The sequence below is a fragment of the Somniosus microcephalus genome, chromosome 17 (genome assembly GCF_052327205.1).
Source record: "Somniosus microcephalus isolate GS21.2 chromosome 17, FLI_Smic_1.0, whole genome shotgun sequence".
NCBI classification, from domain to species: domain Eukaryota; kingdom Metazoa; phylum Chordata; class Chondrichthyes; order Squaliformes; family Somniosidae; genus Somniosus; species Somniosus microcephalus.
In genome coordinates this window covers 44,317,877-44,345,748 of record NC_141003.1, presented here as the reverse complement: position 1 = coordinate 44,345,748, position 27,872 = coordinate 44,317,877, and the positions used below count along the sequence as shown (strand labels likewise).

Genomic DNA, 27,872 nt, shown 5'->3' with positions numbered 1-27,872 from the left:
CCTTGGAATAATTACCACTGAAAATGTTACCCGCAGACTGGATGCTTGGATTGTGGGCAAATCTTTAATCCTTTAGGTGCTGACTCCATTAGGGATTTAATTTTCCTTTAATACTATTCATTAAATGTTTCTTATACATTTGTCTTGTCGTTGTATTCAGTTATAACAGTTCCCAACGTTCTTGAGGTGGAATCCTTTTTTTTAAGTCTTGTAATGAAACAGAGTTTATGTTTAAATCATTATAACGAAATGTTATTAAGGTGCTACATCACTACCTCCTTGAGTAACACATTCTGAAGTTAAAAATGTACTTAAGATGCTGGGCATCAGACACAGGCCATAACTCAAAAACAAACTGACAACATGGGGAATGAAATAGCAAATAGAGAGGGTAAAATGTGACATAAAAGAAAATATTTGTAGGTAGATATTCACTCAAATGTCTTGCATAACTTTTAGTAACTAATAGTATGTTTACGGCAAGAGTTAATTGAGATTGGTAAATAGATGGCAGATTGATAAGCCTATTGATAAATAGACAGACACATTGATGGATATTAGTTGGACAGACTGATGCATGACTCAGATTGGTAGATAAACAGGTAGCTAAATCTGTACACCTCCATAAACTTCAGATTATCCAAAACCCTGCTGTCCGTATCCTATCCCAACCAAGCCCTGCTCACCCGGCACCTGTTCTTGCTGACCTACATTGACTCACAGCCCCCAAAATATAGACTCAGATTGATACAGCAGAGAAGGAGGCCATTCAGCCAGGCATACCTGTGCCCACTCTTACCTGTGCTGTCCTCATAGCTCTGTAAATTTTCCCCCTTCAAGTATGGGTCCAATTCCCTTTTGAATTTTACTGTTGAATCTGCTTCCACTACCCTTTCGGGCAGTGCACTCCAGATCACAACAACTTGCTGCATAAAAAAAAATGTCTTCATGTTGCCTCTGGTTCTTCTGCCAATCACCTTAGAGCTGTGTTCTCTGGTTACCGACCCTTCTACCACTGGAAACAGTTTCTCTTTAGTTACTCTGTCAAAACCATTCATGATTTTGAACACCTCCATCAAATCTCCTCTTAATCTTCACTGCTCTAAGGAGAATAACCTCAGCTCCTTCAGTCTCTCCACATAACTGAAGTCACTCATCCCTGGCACCATTCCATTAAATCTATTCTGCATCCTCTCTAAGGCCCTGACATCCTTCCTAAAGTGTGGTGCCCAGAATTGAACACAAAACAGCTGAGGTCTAACCAGTGTTTTATAAAAAGGTTCAGCATAACTTCCTTGCTTTTTTACTCAATGCCTCTATTTATGAAGCCCAGTATCCCGTATGGTTTTTTAATGCCTTCTCAACTTGTCCTGCCACCTTCAAAGCTTTGTGTACATACACCCCCAGATGTCTCTGTTTCTGCACTCACTTTAAATTGTTCCATATATTGCCTCTCCTCATTCTTCCTACCAAAATGTAACACTTCACACTTCTCTGCATTAACTTTCATCTGCCATGTGTCTGCCCATGTCACCAGTCTATGTCCTCCTGAAGTCTGCGCTATCCTCCTCATTGTTTACATTTCCAAGTTTCGTGTCATCTGCAAACTTTGAAATTATGCCCTGTATACCCAAGTCCATGTCATTAATATATATCAAAAAGACCAATAATCCTAATCCCGACCTCTGGGGAACACCACTGTATACTTCCCTCCAGTCTGAAAAACAACCATTCACCACAACTCTCTGCTTTCTGTCCCATAGCCAATTTTGTATCCATGCTGCCACTGACCCTTTAATCCCATGGGCTTTAATAATGCCTCCAACTTTTAAATCTTACCCTCATGCTTAAATCCCCCGTGGCCTTGAACATCCCTATCTCGAACATCCTCCACTCACCCCAGAACTCTCTGTTCCTCTGACTCTGTTCTTCTGCGCATACACTCCCTTCACCCCACCACAGCCAGTCATGCCTTTAGTCACCCAAGCACCACACTATGGAATTCCCTCCCTCGGGCTCTTTACCTCTCTCTCCTCCATTAAGACCCTCCGTAGAACCCACCCATTTGACCAAGCTTTTCGTCATCCCACCTAATATCTCCTTTTTTGCCTCAGGGCCCATTTTTGTCTAACTACACCTCTGTTAAGTGCTATGGACATTTGTCTATGTTTAAGGCACTGTATAAATGAAAGTTGTTGTTGTAGAAGACAGTAAAATTTCCATTACTTTTTACAGAAGCATTTTGGATAGGGAAAGTGGACAAGTAACATAGCCCACTGAAGTCCGGAGAGGATGAAGTCCGGAGAGGATGATGGTGATTATGTAATGCCCTTAGTTATGAAGAGGGATCAATGGAGAAAAAAACTTGTGATTAACTATAGAAAAGATCATTTATCACAAGCATATGACGGTATCCAAAGGTTTGCAACACATTTTCCTGCTTTCAGCACTTAAATATAGAACAACGATTTTACAACAATCCCATTCCGAAATCCAAAAATCCAGAGTGTGATCAACTCAAAATCTCCCTATGGAATTTCACAGTTATTTTCTTAAGTGAGGATGACTATGATTTCTCTTGGCTTCATCATTCATAAATTATTGACTTAAGCTCATTTGTGGAAATAAATATATTTCAAGAGGGTAACAATGATATTTTAAACAGGGTCCCGTGCATATGCCTGAACTTTCGTTTTGAGACACACAATTGATTAGAGTTACTAAGAAGTGTATTGCAGAGAACTCTGCAAGGACAGAAAATCCAGATTCAAAGCATTTGAAACACAGATTCATTAGACATAATAGGCCAACTTAATGGAGACAGGAAAGCAGTCACTATTTAATTAAGGGTAGCCTAAGCTGATAAATAATATTAGATCAGATAAGTGTTGCGTCGTTTGCAGCATTATAATGAGACGAGATAAAAACTTAGTTAAAATACACCTAATTAAAAATAATGAATGAGGAACATTTCATTTATAATAAGTTTAGAACTGGTGAATCAGATATTTAAAGAGCCTGGGATGTTAGATTAGAAAGGTGTATGATGCACTGGGAGAAGGCTGTCTCCTGTTACCAGCATTCCAGTGGCTCTGTGCCATGTATTAGAGAACCTGAACTTGGATAGAAACACAGATTCTAGTGAGCTGCCAAATTGTTATCAGGGAGTGAACACGTGCATGCACAAAGTCGGTTACATCAGCTATCAACTCTCAGAAAAATACTGTCTGCCAATTCTCTCCACATATACTAGAACATTTTAGAAGCTATCTATTCAGTAATCGTCTATTAATGTTCCAGATGATATCAGTATAGATACACACAAGCTCCAGAATGATCAACTCCTTTCGTTTTTCTAGTCAAAGGGTTAGCAGGCTGCACTATAAAAAGTTGCTCTCATTTCTTAAAATTCAATAGTCAGAATACGATTTAGAGTTTTGCCTATGAAGGAAAATTAATATATTTTTAAAATCTGGAATCAAACGGATGACATATTAGCAGTCAAGTTCTTCAAATAAAGTGCCATTCAATAATCTCACTCTGCAGTACTGGAAGATGCTGGTTTTACCACACTGTTATATTACTTGTATTTATAATGCTACATTTAAAACTATAAAATACAGAGAGCAACAAAATACTCCTAATGGTTCGATTTCTTTTTAAAATGTGTGAATATTATTTAACTCAATCTGTAATACAATCCATTCATTCTTTTAGTTCTGATTTCCCGTGATTGCTCAGGTTCAATTATTGTTACTCATTAATAAATGTTAGACCAGGACATGGCAACAGTTAATTGCTAAACTCTGAGTGAGTGCCAAACACGTCAGGCTGGATGCTGAATTCCCTATCATAAACACCAAAAAGCCCCTTGCTGCTGGCTTTCCATAGTCTGGATGGGTTTTGCACCGTGACACCGGACAACAGGGCTATCAGACACTATCGGCAAACCCTCCTTCAGCTGCTGATCAATAGTGTGGATGACAATTACCTCCAAGAATGGTTCTGCTCCCACAACCGCAGAGTGATGTGCCAAAAGGTGCGAATGAACAAGAGGCGGTACTCCCCTTTTCCAGTGCACGGCAAAATAGATTCTCTAAACAAATTGTGCATTCTACTTTGGTTGCCAATAAAACAAGCCATGCATTTTGGTTCAAATAAATTGTCTCGGAATGATATACTGACTTGGTACTAAATATGCCTCGACAGATGGTCAGTTGAAATTGTTTGTAAAGTATGCAATCGTTCGATCGAAGTTGTCTCCTAAGGTAAAAAAAACTTTTTAAAAGTTCTAAGCGCGAATCACTGTAAAATAATAATTATAAAGTATCCTAATTAAAACTCACAATTAATTTATTGATTATCGGTGGCTTTTACCCCGTGTCTTCTGCTTGTTTCAGAAGACAAAGTTTCCACTGAGGTAAACTGTAATCTAACCCATATTCTTAAGTCGCCTGGACTGTGCTTGAGGTGAGTCCAATTCCCAATCAGACACATTTGCAGTGTAATAAAGTGGGGGTTAGCACGTCACCGAACAGCGGTTCAGATCGAAAATCTATCCCACTTTCTATTAAACGAACGTTCTCATTTACAGCCCTTTGATGTGAATCTGGTGTAATGCAATTTCCGCAATTTAGCCTCACTGGAAACTTCTGACAGGGAAATGAAAGTTGAAAGCCATATGGAAATAGCGGACGATACCCTTCCATAAATCAGCAGTAAAAGCCTGTGGGTGCCGAGCTGTTTGTGCGGAGTTACAGCGCCCTCCACTGAATCTCGAACTGCTCTCCGCCTGCAACTCCAGTCCTGGGGATGAGGAACCTGGATCCTCTCTCCCTCCCATCTCACACATTCACCAATCAATATTAGAACACAATGTCTTCTTTGCATTTGCGAATGCCTCAACTTAATAAATCTCTCGTTTAGTTAACATAACTGCCAAGTTCTGATATTAAAAAGGCAAGCCAACACAACCAATGCAACATTCAGATAAAAAAAATCAGAAGGAGCGATCTGCAATCCGACGAAATCAAGCGATAATTGAGGATTTCAGGCTCGGATTTTTCTTTTTTATTGGTACATCGTGCTTAAAAACGACGCTGCATTGCTTAGTCTCACTGTCTCGTAGCAAAGCGAAAACTGTTTACATTGCAGGGTATGCAAAAGGCAAAATAAAACTCAAAAGCGAGGGGGGTGAAAAGATAAATAATTTAAACTGTTTACCTTCTTTCAAGAAGTGTGAATGGATAACAAATATCAGAAGACAGCAGACAGCGGCTCCGGCCAAAGCCCACACAGCTTTCAGCAGCTGCATGGTGAGAGAGAGCGGATCAATCCCTGGCACTGAGCGTTACTCTTGCCCAGAAGGTAACATGTAGAGAGATTGCCCCCACTCCTCGGACCCAGAGCTCTGGCCCAGACCCGGTGCAAGCCTTCACAGTGGGGTGGGCTGCGCGGTGCCCGGCTCCGCTCGATCCATGCAGATAAAGGGAGGGGGAGCAGCTCTTCCAGCACTCGCCGCCGATCCCCGGCGCTTGGCTCTCCGAGGGCTCACTTTATTGCTAAAACGGCACCGGACTGACTCCCCCACCCCCACTCCCTCCCTCCCTTCACTTTGCTCTTCCACCTCTTCTCGCTCTCCGCAATGGAAGCAGCTCCCGCTTGTTGTGTGAGGTGAGGGGGTGGAGGAGACACTTTATTCTCTCAGCAAGCTGCAGCCCGTCTCTTCACTTGACTTTATTGAAGCCGGCCCGGGAGCTCTTTCCCCAGACGGGGGAGGCGAGCGCTGTTGTGGACAAGCTTCGTGATCCGATCCGGCTTCTCTTGACTCACTTTCTTGGCGCTGAGCGGAGAGCTCATGGTCTCGGGGTGGGCTGGCGGCCGGATCCACTCTTGTTCTCCCCGATGCTGATGATTCCCCCCCCCCTTCCTTTAAATAAAAAACACACACAAACACCCTCCTCCTCCTGGCTGGAGCCCCCTCGCTCGCTGCTCACAAGACTGGACAGTTCAGCAGCTCATTCGGGGGGGGGGGGGGTCAGAGAGGAGCCTCTCTGCTCACTTCACCTGCTCCATGGATGGTGCCCGGGGCTTGCAGGAGGCTGCTTTATGTGTCTCGATTCTCACACCTCACTTTACTTTCCCCCCCGGGTGAAGGGGGCTGGGCGGGATTTCTGCTCTGGGAGATGCTGTCAGTCCCCCTCAGTCTGCACTACCCTTCCTTCCAGAGCTAGCTGGCGTTTAAATACTTTTTTTTGGCGATCACAGCTTATGATTTGTTTTTTTTTAGCCGGAGACTTCTCCACTGCGATCCGCCAGCCTCCTCTCACTGGGGCAATTTCGCTTCAAGTCTGGTTCAGCCCGGGAAATTGCTGCTCCTCCTCCCGAATTGAGGGGCTTCCTATTTTCCTCACTCGGCTCTCTTTATATCGAAGCGAAGACCCTGATCATGTTGTCAGGTTCCCGGGATTGGAAAACGGTAAGGTAAATCCTCTCCTGACGTCAGACGGAACACATCTGAAATAAGAAATGGGCTGTAGAGTGCCTATAGTCAGAGAAGATCTCAGTCTGCAACACCACGTCCACTGTATCCAGCAGGAGCCGAGTTTCATTCAGATCAGTAACGACATTAGCAATAGGGACCACTGGGCTATCAGTATCACCGTCAACGTCGACACCTCAGTAGCAACAATTCGTATCGTTGAGGTTAAATCATATCTTCAAACACTCAATCAATGATTATGAAGGGTGTTAAGTCGAGGACCTTCATTGAGTGTCTGTGAATCACATAATTCACTATTGTTGCAGATAGCAGCGTTAAATTGTCTGCGTCAAGTGGTTCATTTGCTATAATTCACCACGATTCCAATGTGTAATATCTTTGTACCACACATCCTGATGTAACAAGTTTACAACACATTAAAGCAACCCCCATTTGATTAAATGTTTATCTTTTTAATGCTGCAGAAGGTATTTGATTCTTTGGTGTATTATCGTCGATTCTAGGTCAGTTCCAGATGTATGGTATATTTCTAGTGTCACTTTGTATGGTCCAATGTGCATAGGCTGGATGAACACCATTTAGATGAGTGGTATCCAATGTTTTCCCCAGTGGCAAACATAGAGATTTAAATGTGTTTTATCCCAAAATAAATAAATGCTTTTGAATACAGAATATTGTATGCCATTAACAAGTTCAACAAAAGTAAGAATATAAAATATTAACACCCGTTTTAGCCTTAAGTGCCTTTATAGATAGAAGAACAGATGATGCCTATTGCAGTGAAACCTTCAGACTATCAAATCAATAAACCAAGAGATCAAATTGCATGCACTGTGACAGCTCGAATGAACATTCCAGCATATTGTATGCTGCGCTAGGAGACAGAGAGCTGACTGTCAAATGCTTTAATCAGCTTGAAGTCCCGCATTCTATTGCTGTCTGCAATGTTCATTATAGCCATCAGCAAGCAGGACAAAACACCTGCTGGGAATGATTCTTGCTCTCACCCCTGCAGAAGCTTCCATTTCTCAGTCAAGTGATCACAAAGGAGGCGTGCTTTTGGTTTTCTGGCATTTTTATACCAGCAGTTGGGGGCTGTCCACCACACAGACTGGCCATAATTGTATACTGATTGTTAAAACTTGCAGCCTCACTCAGCAAGGTTCAGCAGATGACGGGTTGGTGGAATAGAAATGTCAGACCAGTTCAGTAAGGTTGCTCTTCTGCAGCTGGGGTTAAAGCACCTTATAAAAAGAACAAATTTGCATTTATATAGCACCTTTCACAACCTCAGGATGTCCCAAAGCACTTCACAGCCATTGAAATACTTTTGAAGTGACATCACCGTTGTAATGTATGGAAACACAGCAGCCAATTTGCACGCAGCAATGTCCCACAAATAGCAGTGAGATTAATAACCAGATAATCTGTTTTAGTGATGTTGGTTGAGGGAGAAATATTGGCAAATAGTGCCATGGAATCTTTTATAGCTACCTGACAGGGCAGACTGGACCTTGTTTTTTTTAAAAATTATTTCTCAGGATATGGGTGTCGCTGGCAAGACCAGCATTTATTGCTCATCCCTATTTGCCCTCGAGAAGGTGGTGGTGGGCCGCCTTCTTGAACCACTGCATGGAGTTCCAATATTTTGACCCAGCGACAATAATTTAACATCTCAACCAAAAGACACCACCTACGACAGTGCAGCACCCTCTCAGTCCTACAATCTCAGTCTGGATTATATGCCCACCTCTCTGGAGTGGGCCTGAACCCACAAACTTCTGACTCAGAGGTAAGAGTACTCCAACTGAGCCAAGGTTAACACCTTCCATTTAAGAGAAGTCCATAAACAGTATGCTGTAATATTTTAACTCATTTCAGCAAATATTTAATATTCTACATAATAAGACAATTTGGTAAGTTGAGCTTAGCGCATGAAACTTACTTGATAATACTGATACAAAAAAGTGTTAACCAGCCCTACAGATCTGCACTTCTAAACACTATTTTTAACTAAAATGCTTCCTAACATACAGGATTCAACAAATGTGAATAGTGAAGAAATGCTATCATTAAATAACAGTAGAATAAAATGGGGTGTGCAATTAAATGTTATAACCTTAAGTGGAATGAACAATACCATACAAAATATTACTAGTTTTGGAAAATATATTTTCAGTATAGTGCACCACTAAACTAACATCACTTCAAACTTATTCTCAGGACAATAATGTAAAAAACAATCTGACAACTTCAGTTAGTGTCTTCAAAGTATGGACCTGATCTTCTGTGGTGACCTTATACACTGTTGGGTTGACTGACTTTGGTATCAGCTCTCTTATACAGCATGTTGCTGAATAATAAATCTCTGCAAGGTACACTTTACTTTACATAATACAATTGCAAATGTGCCCTTTAAATAGATGATAATTGAAAATGAAAAGCCCTTGTAAAAGTGGATCAGGATCTCTATGATTTTGATGGGTTAAGATCTGAAATTCTAGCACCCCATCAGCTCTAAACCGTCCATTTCCTTTAAGGTTTTAATTTGAGAATTTTAGATTTTTCAACAGATAAACATGCAAGAGTAACTGGCCACAATGACAGCTAACGTGTGTTACAGTAATCGAGTGTGTTAGGATCTTTATGAAAAAAAATTATGATTTTTCTTGGTCTCGTGATTATTTTTGACTACCTGATACATATCTGTGCAATGCTGGCAGCAGTTGTTTCCTTTTCATTGGTAGGTTTGTGTGAATCTCGTAACGGAACAAGTCTAAACTGAGACATCAGAAAATCATATCTGTATAACTCCAGCATCAGCTGGCATATTCTCCCTCTGACTGCAGATGCCAAATAATTTTGTCAATAAACACGACTAAAACAATCCAGATTACCTAAAACACTATCCACATACTGATAATCAATCCAGAATGTCATGTAGATGTCATGTACAAAAAATAAAGGTGAGAAACATTCTTATTGTGCAAAGTAAATCATACAAATTCTAGGTTCTACAGTGAAGTGCATTGTTATAATGAAATTCAACTAAAAATTGAACTGTTATTCAATATAGCCAAGTTGGAGGATAGCAGTCACCCTGTATCCTCGATAGTTACACCATCTCTCTCCTAACACACCTCTCTCAATACTCCAGCAATGGGATCTAAATCAGTCAAAACTAATACCATTGGCTCAAGAGGTTCTCAATTTTTCATACGATAAAAGATCCAACAAGATTTTTAACCAAATTTGGATTGAAGGTAGATCTGGGGAAACTCATTACAGTAAAATGATTTTTTTTAGCTACAAGAACATATAATTAATTGATTTAGTTGCATCCTTCCTGTAAGGTTCATCTTCTGAAATGCACAGCAAAAATAACTCGAAGCTTCCTGTAACACGAGCTTTAGTAATGATGGATGTCAGCCGGGTAAATCAATTCTCATTTGGGGTCATGTTTAAACATGACTAAAACACATGGTAAATAATTTCATCTTTATTTTCCTCCCTGCAATAAGCAGAAGATCTTATAGCAATGTTCAAGATATGAAGAGGGATTTGTAAAAAAATATATATTTCATGTTTATTAAAATTTGAAATAAAGAGCTTCAGACAGACCAAAGCTCTTACATGAAGTAGGATTTCTCCAGATATATTGATGATAAACTTTTTGATTGAAAACAGTATTCCCTTTCTTTCTCTATCTCTCAGAGTTGGCAACCTACCAATTCAATCTGGATTACAGCTCTCCAGTATTCTCTACTGGGATTCTGTATCACCGGCTATAAAAGCTCTTAACTACCTTTAGTTTCCTTTTTAGTTTTACATTGAAATATCTCCTTTACAAATCTGCCCAAACATTGTAAAAAAACAAATCAGAAATGACCTTGTGGGACCGCTGATGTGTATTCATGTCAGTGAGGGTTACAGTGCATACCCTTGTTCTTTACAGGCTGGTGCTTTATCAATATATGGGACATATAAAAGACATTGGGGACTGGACTGACAGTCCTGTTAGCTTAGATTCCTTCTAAAATGTCAAAATTGGGGTTTGAATTCCAACACTTAAAATCAAAATTCTCAACAACAAAAAAGCTGACCTCCCATGGCATTCCTCATGAGCATTCTTGGTTCTAGAGCATGTTGTTAAGTTTAGCTGCTAAGACGGAGCTGTGTGAAACCCTTTAAGGCCACTTCTCAAGTAATCCTTGTACAGAAGTGAGCTAAATTGGCATACCTTGAGGTCAATTTGAGGCTGGAAGAAGTTGCTGAGGGAAGTGTCTATAGATTTGCAGTTGCTTGTAAAACCCAGCTCCTGTCCTTGAGGAAAAGCCAGGTAATTAATGCCATAAAAACCATCAGGAAATGACTGGCGTTCTTTATATTTTTAAAAGATTTATTATAAGATTCATTTGGCATCTGTAAGTAACTGTGGCACTTTGAAGTATGCTGTCTTATGTGAAGAATATCATGTAATGATTTCACTTGAGATCTGCTACCTGGTGGCAAATCTCACATTAACCTTTGATTCACATTTATACTCATCAGGTCAATCTCACAGTTAGTGTTTAATATTACACTAGCTGCTATGACCTCTATCAGGATTTGAATAAAAATAATTTTAAAAATATGAATCTTTTGAACATAAGATAGTGCAGAGCATGAAAAGCCCATTAAAAATTTATATATGTTCTTTCTTTCATGGAATCCCCACCACTCGAAATAAACATTGGGAGTGATGTAAAATGGGCTGCCAATTTACTTTCACTCGTTTTACACTGTTGCAAAGTCGGAATCTACTCTATGGCCGATCTTTACTGGGGCGTGATTTCCAAGCCGGGGGGGGGGAGGAGTTCTTGTCGGGACCCCCAAACGCCGTGGAGTTTTAACTCTGCAGGGTGTGTGGAGTTTTTTTCAACAGAATCCCTGCCCGGAAGGTCTTAGAAAGGGTACAGAAGAGATTTACCAGGATGTTACAAGGGATGAGGCACTTCACTTATGAGGAGAGGTTGGAAAAATTAGGACTGTTCTCCTTGGAACAGAAAAAGTTAAGAGGTGACCTAGTGGAGGTTTTCAAGACGATGAGAGGTTTTAATAGGGTAGATAGAGAAAAACCATTCCCTCGGTCGAGTGGGTCAATAACCAGAGGTCATAGATTTAAAATCATTGACAAAAGATCTAGAGGGGAGATGAGAATTTTTTTCACTCAGTGAGTTGTCAGGATCTGCAACGCTCTACCTGAAAAGGTGGTGGATGCTGATTCCATCAATAATTTTAAAAGGGAGTTGGACAGGTACTTGAGGATGAGGAACTTACAGAGTTATGGAGAAAAAGCAGGGAGGTGGGACTAAGCACGACTGCTCTTTCAAAGAGCCAGCACAGGCACGATGGGCCAAATGGCCTCTTTCTGTGCTGTAAGTTTCTGTGCTGTAAGTTTCCATGAATTTAAGCCAGCCTAATTGACAGGTTTGGCTCCCTGTTGGGTAGGACATGCTGCAAAAGAGGCTGCAGTCCAGGAGCAGGTAGGTTTCCTGCTGCTGGGGTAGAGATCATGATGGGGGGAGGTGGGTTCAGTGTGGCTTGCTGGGTCAGGGGGCGATCGCAGGAGGCCGGAGACAGATCAGGGCTTAGGTGGAGGTTTTGGGGGGGGGGGATTGGTGATTGCGGGGGGAGTCCGATCGTGGGGGGTGGGAAATCGGCAATCGTGGAGCATGTCGGTGAAGCGGGCGTGGGTCCAACCAATCGCAGGAGGTCCAACCAATCGCAGGGAGGGAAGCAGGTTAGCTTGGGGGGTCGGGGGAAGCAATCCTGCCTCTGTTCCTCCTGGCCCACAAGCAGTGCTGGAAATGCACTTACATCTTACATGCAGCAGTCCTCACCTCTATTTAGCTGCCAGGTTTCCCGAAGCCCGGGAAACCCAGCCAGCCAGGGTCAAACCTGGAAGAGATATAAAATATGAGGCAAACAGCCTCATTAAAATATCTAAATGAATGAACAAGCCGCCTCCTGGGAACGGGTTGGTTTCCTGCCTCCCCCATTCCACCTCTGTTAAAAATGGAAGTGGGCGGGTTCAAGATGGGTAGGGTTCAGGTTTGAAATTTAAAAAATGTTAACATCCTAAACATGCCTGTTTTGGGGGGTTAAAATTCCATTCTATGTCTCTAGAACACTTTAAATTTATGCTGAGTAGTAAAATAGTATTTTTGACCCTTGCAATGCCAGCCAGATATTTTATTTAAACTTAATCAAAGTGGATGGCCACAAGGAAGCAGAACTTCATGTTACTTGGAGTCTATGCCAGAGAGAAATTGGTTCTCAGCTAGAGAACCAACAGATAGTGTCTGAATGTCTGTAAAAGCTTAGTGCCTTGTTTTAAACAAACAACAAATTCTATCTGTTCTGTTGAAGGAGGCTATTTAGGGATTTAAAAAAAACGTAATTACAAAATTCCAGCTATGCTTTCAGTTAACACCGGCTCTCAGTTGATGATATTTGCAACAAATTCTTGGCACCAACTTCAGAGGAAATAAAATCGAGAAGACAAATGAAAAGGGGGATCATTGTCGACCTTTGAAACCAGCTCTCCCCTCCACCCTCACCCCTCAGTTAGCACAAACACGCTAAAGAAGATGATTAAGAATAAATGAGGTAGCTGTGGTTACATAGAAAATATGTATCTTTCTCCTTTCACCAGTAGTTTTGTGTCTTGCTGATAACTGCTTTGAAATTGAGTCCAGGGGGTTAGCTTATGAAATACAGCAAATGTGTTTATAAGAAAGAACCTGCTGTTTTTCTCTGTGCCAAAGCTGAACATTATAATACTTTGAAATCCACCAAGTTATGGCATTTTGAAACGCATTGGTAAAAGTACAGCCACACATGAAGGCAGTTGCCCAAATTTAGTTTTTCCAGCCATGCCTGTAAAGTTCAATTGGTTAGGATCTGTCCAGCCATGTATAAATTGTTTTCTGGATAATAAACTTTACAAAGTTTCATTCAGCCCACTGACTAAGTCTATAATTTAATGGCACAATGTTAAGAAGAACAAGCACTCAAGTTATTATATTTATCTTCAGACACACTCACCTATGTTTCACCTGTTTCCACCTGCATGAGTTGCATTCGGTGGACAGACGTTAAAGGGACGATGGTTGTTGCGGTGGGATATTGTCCCCCACCCATCTTCAGGGTCCTCTGAAGCTTCAGTCTTCTCAGAGACAAATGCCAACTTTGTTCAGTGGTGCCTAGTTTTAAAATGCACCAAATTGTGCTTAAATATTTCGTAGACAAGTATGTGATATCCTTACCTAGGATTCACTTATGTTTCTCGCTGAAATTTTGTTAAGACACAGGGATATATTTTCAGGACTCTTGTCTGGCTGGAAATGGGAACGGTGCAACCTCAATAATGTAGGCAATGACCTACCGCCCCTGTTCCGCCATTGTTATGACGGCAGCAATCTTTCCCCAGGCCTACCACTGAGTGGTCAGACGGCCCACCCCACCCCCCCAGGTCAGGCCTTAGCCCCATTTAGAATGCTAAACAGGCTCCTTTGACCCCGCTTGCCATTTTAGGACTGAGAGCTGGGAGGAGCATGTGCTATGCATGCTCCGGCCAGCATGAGGTGGCTGTCCGCCCTAAGGAGATCCCAAAGGTGAGATCCACTTCATTTTTGTGGGGCCAAGAGGAGCAGCCGTACTCCTCCAGGCTCCATGAACCCAGCCTGGGCCACTGCCACTATGGCTGCCTCCTCTCCGCTGATCAATTCCCCGTCCGCCACCACCCCCCCCCCCCCCACCCCCACACCCCAACGCAGGTACTTACTTTCCTCTGGTGCTGAGGCCGGCCGGACCATCTGATATTGTGGTGGCCCAGAGCTGGCGGGATGGCCCAGGGTGCTTTTCCGCATCTCACCAACCCGATGTAAATGATCAACATGAACTAGGCCTCCCGGGGGAATTACTGGGCTCCTGACCGATTGGCCAGCCCTGGGGGTGAATCCACCCCCATATATTCTCCACCACATGTACTGTGGGTCTTGAATAAGAGTGGATAGATTGCTACATGACTGGATGTGCAGGAATACTCAGATCTGGACAGACATGAGGACATGGTTACAATAAATAAAAATCCCTCTATTACAGCTTAGTTGCAAACACAATCTTAGCACAATTGTGGTTGGCAAACACAACCAGATAATGATTTATTAAAATAGCTCTGATACTAACAGCACAATTGATCATACACATTATTTAAAAGAACATAGGAAGGAAGAAGCTATACAGACAGAAATCTTCCATTGATACTGATATTGGCAGGACTTTGCTCTCACATCAGTACTAAATAAACTCTCAATATTATTTACAGTTACTGGCAACACTGGGCAATCTTCATTTGGATTTTTATTCTGTAGAACAATCCTGCTTAGTATTACAGCATGAAAGGAACACACACAGAGCCCATGGACATGTTTTGATTTATGTTCTACAGTGAAGAAAACAGAAAATTCCACTTTTTGTTGTAAGCTAGACACCAGATAAAATAAGACTTCGGTCCTCCAAAGATCAATAAAGTTTTTTAAATTATTTTTTGTTTTCTTTTTTCTTCCCAGATCCATGACACTACAACACAAAATCCTATTCTCATATAAATCATATCCCAGCTTGTCTTTTTGTTGCCAGAATCCAAAAAGTATCTTGCTTTCATCATAAAATGTTTTCAGTCATCTGTAAATCACGTCGTTTCAAATAGGTGAATGCTGCCACCTACCATAGAGCTAGGAATGGACAGCAGCCATTCATCACATCTATCCATTGGGACAAAAAGCAAAGGGAAAATATGTGAAGCTGGGTGTTCTGAACAACCTTTCCTGTCCTGTTGAATGCAAATAAGCATAATCAATCGGGAGACTTAGGCTATTTTTAAATGAAGCTGGAAAAATCTATTTATTTATTAAAGAAGAATTTTACAAGTCTTCAGTCCGTACCACATTTAATAGATCTTTATGTAAGTTGTGTCAAACAAAGCAAATACGGGAAAGAATGACTGATGAACTGCATTGTTGTGGGCTTAACAGACACAGTACCTGGTAGAATTTCAAACGTGTTTTGTTCCCCCAGTTTATGGTTATAATCTGCATACATGCAGTCTCCACTTTAGAACAAACAGTGATCAAATTTATGAGCAAAGTGCTTATAGATACAGAAACCCCACATACACAAAATGTGATCAGTGAATATAACATTCATGCCTTAAATACTGTGATATCCTGTAGGGTTCTCAAAATGCCCACATTCCCCAGAGTTATTAATAAAGGGACCCTGAAGGACGAAGTTATAAGGGAACCCTAAACAAAATGGCTTCTGGACCTCGTGGCAGAAGCCTGCAAGATTGAAGAAGAGCAGGGCCCTGCAAAAACGGCAGGTCAGATGATATGCCTGGGTCTGTAAGGGACTTGTTATTTCTGAAGCCAGACATTAGATAATGCAGAATACGCATTCTTCATTTTTGAAACCAACCAACGCAGGAAAGAATCTTCTACCCATCAAACCTTTTGCATAAATAATCGGTTACAGTTCGAAGTAGCCACCAAGCCAGGAAAACGCCGATTAAATATTATGAATAACAAACACCGAGACATTAAGGAACATTTAACAGCGGGGCAACCACCCAAAAAGCAGTTAAAGTGAATGACTATAATCACTTTAATGAGCCCACCAAAATTAGACAAAGAACTAACCCTGATTTGGCGCGCAGATAACGAACCTCCGAAATAGTATAATTGTAGGCCCACTGGTAACCGAACAGACGGGCTGAGAGAGGGGACTCAACACAGGACTCAAAACACACAGGATGCACGGGGCAGCAAGCGGGCAGGCGAGACGAAGTGAACGGCAAGGCCGATAAGCAGAGAAGGGCAGCGTAGAGAAGTGTTGGGGACGAGCAGGCACACGCCCCGGTCCAGGCATAAGCTGACATTTGAAGCAGGGGTAGAAGAAGAAGCCGATGACCCCGAGCACCGCGGTAACAAAAGGGCCGGGTAAACTATACCTTCAGATCATTACCACTGCACAGGTAACGATCTAGGCCACCGCGACCAAGCCAACACCGAACCCCAACCGCAACAAAGCTTCGATGACCAGACCACTACCAGAAGAACAAAACCCGAAGTTTCCATTCTGCAAGGTAAAGTACCCAACAAAGACTTTACTCCCTATCTCTAACAGAGGAAAAGAGGGTACTTTACTCAGACGACTCCACCGCCACACCCTGGGACCACGTGATGACGGCAGGCCCCAAAGGACACCAAGAGCGAACCCCAAAAACCACAACTGGCCCAATTGACAGGATTCGACCCATCCAGAAACCGTTATTGGTGAGCATAATCCCTGGCCCCTCACAGCACAATTAGTTAGGTATTGGGGGTGGGACAAGGGTAAGGGGATTAATACTGTGATTTTTCCCTCGATGTGCCGTGTGTTCCCCATTCCTAATTAAGTGCACTCTTGTAAGCCTGTAACTATTCCAGTAATTTTTCCAGTGTTGTAATTTTATTGTGCCTTTTATTAAAATACAGTTTTCTTGTACCAAACCAGTTGTCTACGCCAATTCTGTATCGCCGCCTGTACCTAAGTCCGGTGTCTAGAACCTAGGGGTGTGGGAGCGAGTCAAAATGCTCGGGAACCCAGTCAGAGGCAAGCTGACTGCACACACGCCACCCCTACAAAAATGGCGACCGCGGCAGGACTCCGGCAACAGGGGTGCGATACAGTCGACATTGGTTCGGGAGAGCAACCCATAATGGAAGAGAGGATTTCTGACTATGTATTCAGTAAAGTGAATATCACTAAGAAGTGGATCACTAATCTGTTAAAGGCTGGGCGTCCGGTAGATGCTGCAGCTAAATGGACAGAAGGGAAGGATGATAGGAAATCCATAGAAAAGGCAGTCTGGCTGATGTGCTTCAAGAAACAGATCCAGCTCCTGGACAGGCTCATTGAAGCACAGGCAGCCGAGATATGGGAGTCAGCCCTGGAAGTCCAAGACAGGACTCTAGCAGGGGAGAAGTTACTGGTAGCACTGCAGGCCCTGAATCAGGAAAGGGTACAATTAATAGGGGAGCATAAGGCCAGGATGGAATATCTACAGTGCCAGGTCACCGAAGCCAAGAGCAATGAGCTGAGGTTGCGGGAGAAGAATGCCCGCCTCGCGAGTCAAGTAAGAGAGCAAGAGGAGAAAGTAAAAGACATAAAGGCAGCCTATAAGTTAGCGAGCGAACAGGGGCTTGAAGATGCAGATCATGGCCCCTGCAAGGAACAGATAGAGAATCTGAGCCTTGCCCTAAGGAAGGCAAAGGGCATGGTGTGCCTCATAAGCCCGAAGGCAGCCCAGGCGGATTTTACAGGGAACGAGGGGAGAACGGTTCAGACACCAGTTGTAGTGCCAAGGGATGACTCGGTTTAGGAACAGGAGGTCCCACGACCACCACCCATAGCGCCAGGTTTTAGCGAGGTCTGGCAGCAAGGCGGGGTGGAGTTAGGGGTAGAAGCGGAGGTGGAACAACTCCCGCAAGAGAGGCTGGAACCGGGGCCAATGTGCCCGACCCGGCAGCGGAGGATTGGCCCACCCACTCGTGACGGGGAAGAGGGACCCCTCCAAAACCAGTTCGTAGTTCCCTACGGCACCCAACAGCTTAGAGCTATGGTAAGTCACATACCAAAGCTCACAGAGAAAGGGGACCCCTCGGTCCACTTCAGGGAGGTGGAGCAGGCGGCCAGCATCAACGAGTGCGATGATGCTGAGCAGGCCAAAATGCTGCTGTTCTCCCTGGAGGGTAAGCTCCTCCAGTCCCTTTCTGACCAGTGTAAGAAGGGACAGTGTGAGTATGGGGAACTTAAGGAGGAAGTTCTTGAGGCCATGGGGATGAATGAGGGAAGTCCCTTCTCCCGAGTGGAGAAGACAGTGCAGATGGCAGGGGAAACCCCGCAGGCTTTCGCGGACCGGTTGTGGCCTGTGTATAGGAGTGCCTGCACAGGGGCAACTAACCGGGCGTTCCTGGACTGGGATCAGCTGGCCCACTGGCTCCGTTGCCTGGTGGCAAACAGCTTGCCACAGGTCAGGGCCAAGGCGGAAGTCTGGTTTGACCCTAAGAATCCCCTGACCACCAAACTCACGGTGATCAGACAGTTGACCCTAGCTTATAGGAATAGTAGAGGAACCGATGCACACCCATCTAAGGGGAAGGTGCTTGAAGTAAAACCCGGCCAGGGTAGGAAGAAGTGTCATCAGGAAGGGAATAACCCTTCCAGCACGAAGTTTAATTGTTACGGGTGTGGGAAGGATGGACACTGGAGGAAGGAGTGCAAAAACCCTTGGAAGGACAACAAGGGAAAGAATTCCTCAGCCTCCGCCCAAAAGACAGAGTTAGGGATCCTCCTGCCACAGTCGAGTCATGTCTGGATGCGATGAGGACACTATTGACGGGCCTAGGGAGGGTAGCAGCCACCACTGGTGCTCTGACCCCATCAGCCCCATCCAACCCACGGCCCTGACTAGAACCAGCGCAGCCTGTTTACCTGTGTCCCCTTGAAAACGACGAGGGGAGCAGGCCCTGTGTTAAGATGCAGGTGGAGACGGTGCAGGGGAGATATTCGGTGGACACTGGCGCTTCCAGCACGGTGGTCCATTCGGAAGACCCGACCAATTCACCCAGGTCCAACGAGGTCCCATTTATCCTAATGGGATTCACAGGGAACGAGCAGGCTGGGGAAATGGCCAAACCTTTGGCCATAGAGTTAGGACCCCTCCATACCATGTGGGAGGGTAACCAAAAGACCAACGAGGTGGCCAAGCAGAGGGCTAGGGAAGGAGAGTCTTGGGACCCCTATCGGACAGGTTCGGTAGCCACAATCTGGGACAAGGGAGGCACACAGGGGGTAGCTTTGGCCCTGGACCAAGCCCAAGATCCCGCCCTTAAGGCCGTCCCGGTAAGAAGAAAGAGTGGGGAGTCCATAGAAGGCCCGTTCGGGGCAGCGGACGAGATTTTAAAACAGGCTGCCAGTTACATTAATCAATGCAAATTGTTTAAACCCGAGAAAAGAGAACAGCCAGTTGGGGCAAGATCTGAGGATAGAAATCCTCAGCCTGCAGCAGGGGAGAACTCACAGACTGCACAGGCAGGTGCAGTGGCTTGTTTTAGGGGAGGGGCTATCCCACCCACCGCCTGGGACACTCCCCCACTCTTCTGGGATTTAGATGAGGTGGGATGTGAGGGCGAAGACCCTGCCCCTGATCCAGATCTGGGACCTGAGGGCGAGGACCCTCAGCCTGCAGCATCAGACTACGAAGAATTACCTGCCCCTAGCACAGGTTTAGGAGAGGTAAAGCCTGAGGATGAAAATCCCCAGCCAGCGGTAGTGGAAAGCTCACAGACCGCACCGGAGGGGGCAGTGGCTTGGGTTAAAGAACCACCAGCCAGAAAAACCCCAACCGCCAAAGTCCCCAGAAGGTCCCCACGAATGCCACAGCCAAGGAAACCGTGGTCACCGGCTCCCCAGTTTAAAAGGGCAGCCTCTCGAGTCAGGGATTGGTCTGAGGGCAGAGGTCCCCAGCCAGCAGCCACAGGCTGCGAGGGACCAAAGAAACAGGACAGAGCAGCCACACCGAAGGGAGTAGTGTGCTGCAGCCCGAACAGGGATTAGCCTGGCCGCCCGGAGACGGGCGGCGGATGTACATAGTTTCTGTAATGTAAGTTTAGTTATTGTTATGTTTGTGTGTTAGGTTAAGTTTATTTAAGGTGATTGGTAGTTTAAGTATTTTTGTTTAAGAGTGTTTGTATTGAGTCGAGGTCGCAAGACTCGACTATGCTTCACCCAAGCCAGAGAATCTTCTTGGGACCTGGCTATATCCTCTTATGTCTCTTTACAGAAGGGATTTCGAGATGAGGAAGGTTCTGCTCCTGCTCGCCCTGGTAGGGGTGAGCATCAGTGACCGAGGTGACGTGGAGGACTCCCACAGAGCTCGCTATCTATTCCCATGAGGGAAGATGGCCAGGGTGGCTGGGATCTAACTCCACCCGGTACTCCAGCCAGACCGGGTTCACCTACGGGGAGGCCTCCCTCCCCTGCCCCAGCATACAGGTTGTGGCCTCACGGGTCGGGGTCACTGAGGGGAAACGCGTGTGCCTGACTTGCAGAGGACAGATTCCCCTGGGAAGGTGGTGGTGGCTCAGGAAGCTGAGCAGAGACATGGGGGACCGTACAGCTGACTGGGTACGACTAGGGAACGACACCTACCGGACAGTCACAGGGACCTGAGGGGGGACTAGAGTATGCTGGGATAAGTGGTGGGAGTCGGAACAGGGAATTTATGTCTGCATGTGGGGGTCACAAAGGGCCTGCCCCACAGGCATATCCATCATCTTCTCCGCATCATGGCAGGATAAGGGGAGGGGGTGGAATGGGATTCCCACCTACACACTTGCATAGTCCCATGTTACCCAGCCCCAGTTAAAGCCACTGAACTCATGGCACGCGCCCGAAAGCCCCTGCCCACGACTCAGGCAGCAAGGACACACAGAGAGGGGTGCCCTGCCACCACCAAGGGACCAGGGAATGGGCTGGTACTAGTGCCGACGGAAAAGGTGCTATACCAGGGGGTACACTACGCGGTAGCTTCCGTGATCCTGAACCTTACCGAGGTACACTTACCTGAGTGGTGCCCCAAAGAGACAGAACAGCTATACCAGGCCCGGTTAAAAGAAATGTTTAGGAAATTCTACGAGTTCGATTTTGCCAATGTAGACAAGATAGAATTGTACACTACACGCCATGAGTATTTTGGTAATGCGGGGAGACAAAGAAGGGGAGCCTGGAATGATGTTTTCACAGCGTTTAACACAGGGTCCTCTGTCATCAACAGCCTAGATGACATAGAATTACAGACACAGATAAACGATTTAAAACACAGTTGCGAAAAATCTTAATGGATGAAAATACAGTAGTAGGTTCAGAGTTATCATTGCTGAGCTGGAGAAGCATGCAAAAACTGTAATGCATTGAGCCCGTGCCAACTCCGGCTAGCTTCTGAGGCCTACCCTGTCCCAGTAGATTGTGGACGTTCCAACCACACTATCATGGGGATAGTAGTGAGGATGCCGGTCATGGGTGGGACAGCCCGACCTGCACCAGTGTACAGGGTAGAGAACATTGGAGTCATTCAATGGGGTGCACACATCCGTTTTACACTGGTCCCACCTTATGTCATAAAGTGGGAGCACGCTATGACAGGTACTGACCTCTCGGGGTGCCGGAGCCGGGGAGCACACATAATACTGTGTCCCCAGCACTTGAATGCCTATTCTAAACCACAGTGCGGGTTTAAAGCTGCTGGCGCAAAACCTATAAACTGTACTATGGAGGTAATGGCACAAGACCATGTTCCCCCACAGCTAGCATATATAGGAGGTGGGACATATTGTGTCACCACAGGTGAACCCCACTACCAGCATGGACAGCATAGCTGGTGTCCGGTAAGTGACAGCAGTTTCTGCTTTAAACCCGAGGCAGAAGTTCAAGTGGCCCAGGAATGGATTGTCCCCATTCCTGAACCCTCCACTGTTCACCTCACTGTAAAAGAGAATTTTACCAACCTGCAAATATATGTAGCACATTTCGGCTACGAAATTCCCCCTCTACCAGAACATCTGACCAAGGTACTAAAAGCAGTAATCATCTCACAAAAACATTTCTACACATTAGAGCAGAAGACGGTAGAGATAGGGGCCAAGATATTGGATATTGTAGTTCCACCCTGGTGGGACATTTTTGAAAATATAGAGGTCCCTTCATGGGTTAGAATGGCTTCCCACATCCTCGTGGTTTGCCAGCTGGGAATAGTATTGTATCTGTTGTGCACTCAGTGCAAGGGAAAAGGCAAAATACTAGAATTCCGAAACCAAAGGACTTGGAAAGCGCATTATGTTAAGGTGGAGGGAGATACACCTGCTTGAATCTTTTATTTTGTATTTTGAATAAAGATTGTCGTTTTTTTTGTGTTTTTTGTTATTTTTTTCAATAAAGGTTTTGACGTGTTATTTTTAATAAAGATGTGTATGTACCAAGTGGTGCAGGGTGTGGGATCCCCTCCATGCTTGGATGTGTGTATATAATTGTATTTTTGCCTAGGTATGCTTATGTACACTACATTTTCGAAGAATGGGAAATGCGTGTGTCATGGGATTATAGATAGGTAATTACGGGGAAGATTGGCTGTGGAGGGTCGGAATTTTGCTCACCTTCGTAGGTATGATACTTAAAGCGAGTTTAGTATCAACAGGGGGGAGTGTAGGGTTCTCAAAATTCCCACATTCCCCAGAGTTATTAATAAAGGGACCCTGAAGGACGAAGTTATAAGGGAACCCTAAACAAAATGGCTTCTGGACCTCGTGGCAGAAGTCTGCAAGATTGAAGAAGAGCAGGGCCCTGCAAAAACGGCAGGTCAGATGACATGCCTGGGTCTCTGAGGAACTTGTTATTTCTGAAGCCAGACATTAGATAATGCAGAATACGCATTCTTCATTTTTGAAACCAATCAACTCAGGAAAGACTTAATCTTCAACCCATCAAACCTTTTGCAAAAATAATCGGTTACAGTTTGAAGTAGCCACCAAGCCAGGAAAACGCAGATTAAACATTATGAATAACAAACACCGAGACATTAAGGAACGTTTAACAGCGGGGCAACCACCCAAAAAGCAGTTAAAGTGAACGACAATATTCACTTTAACGAGCCCGCCAAAATTAGACAAAGAACTAACCCTGATTTGGCGTGCAGATAACGAACCTCCGAAATAGTATAATTGTAGGCCCACTGGTAACCGAACAGACGGGCTGAGAGAGGGGACTCGACACAGGACTCAAAACATACAGGACGCATGGGGCAGCAAGCGGGCAGGCGAGACGAGGCGAATGGCAAGGCCGATAAGCAGAGAAGGGCAGCATAGAGAAACGTTGGGGACGAGCAGGCACACACCCCGGTCCAGGCATAAGCTGATATTCGAAGCAGGGGTAGAAGAAGAAGCTGACAACCACGAGCACCGCGGTAACAAAAGGGCCGGGTAAACTATACCTTCGGATCATTACCACTGCACAGGTAACGATCTAGGCCACCGCGACAAAGCCAACACCGAACCCCAACCGCAACAAAGCTTCGATGACCAGATCACTACCAGAAGAACAAAACCTGAAGTTTCCATTCTGCAAGGTAAAGTACCCAACAAAAACTTTACTCCCTATCTCTAACGGCAGAAAAGAGGGTACTTTACTCAGATGACTCCACCGCCGCGCCCTGGGACCACGTGATGACGGCAGGCCCCAAAGGACACCAAGAGCGAACTCCAAAAACCGCAACCGGCCCAATCGACAGGATTCGACCCGTCCAGAAACCCTTATTGGTGAGCTTAATCCTTGGCCCCTCACAGCACAATTAGTTAGGTATTGGGGGTGGGACAAGGGTAAGGGGATTAATACTGTGATTTTTCCCTCGATGAGCCGTGTGTTCCCCATTCCTAATTAAGTGTACTCTTGTAAGCCTGTAACTATTCCAGTTATTTTTCCAGTGTTGTAATTTTATTGTGCCTTTTAATAAAATACAGTTTTCTTGTACCAAACCAGTTGTCTACTCCAATTCTGTATCACCGCCTGTACCTTGTAAGATTCGCAAAATTTCTACATTTCCCCAAAGGTTGTTATTAATAAATGGTACCCTGCGTGGACATTTTAAATAAAAAAGGGGTACCCAAGAAGGCATCCGTGCCTCGTGGCAGCAAGCCTGTGAGATTTTAAAATGGACTCTGCAACGCAGACAGCTTGTGGATCGGAACCAAAGCTACAGTTTCTGTGAAGAGAGACTTCGTATTTTGAAACCAGACAGAACTTTGAATTATGTATTAAACCGAATTGGAGACAAATCTAAATTCAGTTTTGGCCTATAGTTAAGGCCATCAAGCAGTTTACATATATAATCGGAAACAGATTAAGAGAGCCTTCGAGGCTGGACAGGCCCATCAAGGAACAATCATGACAAAACAAGTCAATTATCGGGCCAGTAGATGTGATTACCGGCCATCTAAAAACAGTTAGTATGGATTGCTGCCATTATTTAAAATAGCCCACCAAGATTAAGACAAAGAACTAACCTGATTTGGCGCGCAGATAAGGGTTTTTGAAAAGAGTATAATTGAAGGTCCCGGGTAGCAATCTCTCTCTTCTCTCTGCTCTGCTCGGCTCTGCTGACCCTCGCCCTCGTGTCTGTCGCTCTTTCCCCGTCCCGCGCTTACCCCCTGGCCTTTGCCCGTGCCTTTGCCCCACTCCATCTGGAAATCGCCCAGGCACTGCATTGGGCGGACACGGACAATTCAGGCCAGGTGAGGTGGGACGCGACGAGGGGAGGAGGGAAGACCGACCGAAGAAGACCAACTGAGGAAGACCAACTGAGGAGATGAACTGAGGGGAGGCTTCGAATCATCGGGCCTTCAGCCTCAGCCAACCTGCGACTATCTTCACACAAACTCAAACTGTCGGCCGACGACGAAGAATCATCCCTGCAAGGTAAAGTACCCAAATAGAGACTTTAACTTTGGGGTACTTGAACCTGGACAATGCCCTTGCAGCACTCGGAGACCACGTGATGACGGCAGGCTCCAGAAAGCATCAAAAGCGAACCCCGAACCCAACCGCTGTTTTGAGTCCAGCAGACCCCTTTTGATTGGTGAGCATGAAGTTCTGACCCCTCATAGCTTGATCTAGTTAGGTATAGGGGGTGGGGTAAGGATAAGGGGATTGTTAAGATAGTTGTTTTCCCTCGATGTGCCGTGTGCTCCCCATTCCCTGTATAAGTATATAGTTATTCTTTTGTATTTTGCCTGTAGAAGTGTACACTAGTAATTTTCCATAAGATTGTATCAATTTTTCCTCTTCAATAAAATCTTGGTTTTTGTTTACATCCAACCACCTGTCTACCCGAGTCTTCTCTGTACCGCCGCCTTCTACCTAAGTCCGATGTCTAGAACCCAGGGGCATGGGAGCGATTCGAACCGCTCATAAACAGTCAGCGGCATAACTGACTGGGCGTACACGCCAGACAACACCACCACATGCCACCCCCTACAACCTAAGTCCGGTGTCTAGAACCGAGGGGTGTGGGAGCGATTCGAACTGCTCGGGAACCCAGTCAGAGGCGAGCTGACTGCACACACGCCACCCCCTACAATCCTAATTCAGTGTTTACAATAATCCCTTCTCCCATCAGTACACACTTACTTGGCACAATGTTGAACCAAAAAGATTACAATCCATTTAAGTACTATTCGAGGGAAATTGAAGATGTGGAGAATCAATTGCCAGACCTTGGAACATATGCTCCTTCATAGCTATATATGTAGGATATATGAAGGGACGTAGTGGTTAACCAAAAATAAACAATACAGTGACATTTTTGTGGTTGACTGGTTGGTGAGAGATGTAAAGCATCAGTGTTAAGATGTACAATTAGATTATGATGGCACTTGAAGAAGAGTTAGACCACACCTTCCTACGGCATACAGTTCTAGCCACAATGATGTAAATGGGGCCATTCAGGCCCTAGAGGAGTTGAGGTGGAGAGCAACTTGGCTGATTCCTCATGTTAGGGGGATGAAAAATGAGGACTTGATAAGCTCAGACTTTTCAGTCTTGAAAAGAGATAGCCCAGAAAGGAACCTATAGAGGTCCTATCTGGGTTATCTCTTTATATATATATGATGAAAAGTGCATGTACCCATAGAAAGTAAACTCAGAACAATACTTTCAGATGTACCTGGGCAGCAGGACGAGATAGCACAAGTTCAGAATTGTGAAGGGCAAGTTTAGGACAAATGTCAGGAAGTACTTCTTTACACGGAAGATGTTGTTAGGGATGGGTTGTTTGGAAGAGTGATTCAGTCTCGGTCACTGGGCTCATTTGAGAAATTACTAGGTCAATCTTATAATGGGAAGGCAGCAATGTTGGTATTCCAGAAAGTGTGAGCTGAAAACGCCTTCTTTATCCAAATCTATCTTGTGATCTTGTGAATTAACATGTGGAGATGGGGGCTGAGGGAAGAAAGCAGTAAGCAGAAGCCACCACTAGTGAAAAGTAAGAGAAGAAAGCATGTGACTGTAAAGACCCTAAGGCTAGACGGGAGTGAGAGACAGAAATTACTACAGTCAGTGCAGACCTTCCACTCTGAGGAAATCTTTATGTGGGTGAAGATGCAGCCAAGTGCTAAAGGCACGACATGCTAGCTTGGGTCCTTATAAGATTTGCATTGTCACAAATCCTTCATTTATTCTGTTTGATGCAAAATATGGCAGTAAACTATGTAATAACTGTACAAATATTAAAACATGAAGTTGATTGCTCGAAAATGGAGGCATCGCCCTTGAAATGAGGATAGGTTGGAAGGTTTATATATGATGCCTGACCATTCAAAAGTAATGTCAATTAAAATAAACTCAAATGTGGCATCAATGCATGTGGTATAAGACTTATTAACTATATCCCTGTGCTGTTTCCCCCTTCTGCATATCTCTTAATATTCATGGAGGGAGTATGCACCCAAACCCTAAACTTTTTTTGCTTAAAGACAGTGCATAGGTTTTTTGCATCGTTGATAGACATGACCCCTAGAGGAAGCATCCTCTGCCATCATGAATGATGTTCCACTTTGTATCTGAATCTTTTTAAATATAGCTTTAAGTATGGTGTTGCTAAGCAGCAGAAATATAGCAAAGCATTGTCAGTGAAGCATGTCATCCTAGCAAAGGAGCCTACCTTCTCTGTTTAGTTTTCTTATAGGCTCAGATTACGATGAAGGTTCATTTCTTTACAGATACATCTTACACTGACAAGCAAACCTCCAGGTACTTCTGCCACTGAAATATGTCTCTACAAGAGCCTAATTAAGAATTGTTTCATCATTCTCATTTGTTGACAGAGCTGACTCCGACGGAGTAAGCTATTAACAAAATAATTTTAACCTCCCAGTATTCTTTGTTTCAAGTAAATATAATTCACCATTTATTAATAATATTTGGTATGTAGGTTATGTTTCCTACAAAAGCACTATGCATAGTTCTATTACATATGGAAATTTAGGGGTGGCCTAATAAATCAGGCTGCAAGGTACCTATGGTGGGTTTGAAGTCCCAAGACTTGAGTTGAGTTGGTGGCCAATCCTTTGAGTTGGCCACCCATGTTAAGAATGATTTTCCTGGGTAAACCAGTAGGGCGTGCACCTTTCCTAATCTCTGGATCATGGTATCGGAGAGAGGGGTGGGTTGATAACAG

General features: G+C 44.5%; 1 protein-coding gene across 3 annotated transcripts in view; it reads right to left on the bottom strand.

The window, feature by feature from the left end:
• tafa5a (TAFA chemokine like family member 5a) overlaps positions 1-27,872 on the bottom strand; it is an 849,608-nt gene that overhangs the window by 626,549 nt on the left and 195,187 nt on the right. The window contains exon 1 of one of the 3 annotated variants that reach the window (XM_086010302.1): positions 5,224-12,103. The exons of the other annotated variants lie outside the window; for them this stretch is intronic. Within the exon in view, the coding sequence (XP_085866428.1) occupies positions 5,224-5,314 (91 nt within the window). The 5' untranslated portion in view covers positions 5,315-12,103. Of the gene's footprint in view, positions 1-5,223; positions 12,104-27,872 lie in introns of those variants that run through there. 3 annotated transcript variants of the gene reach the window in all.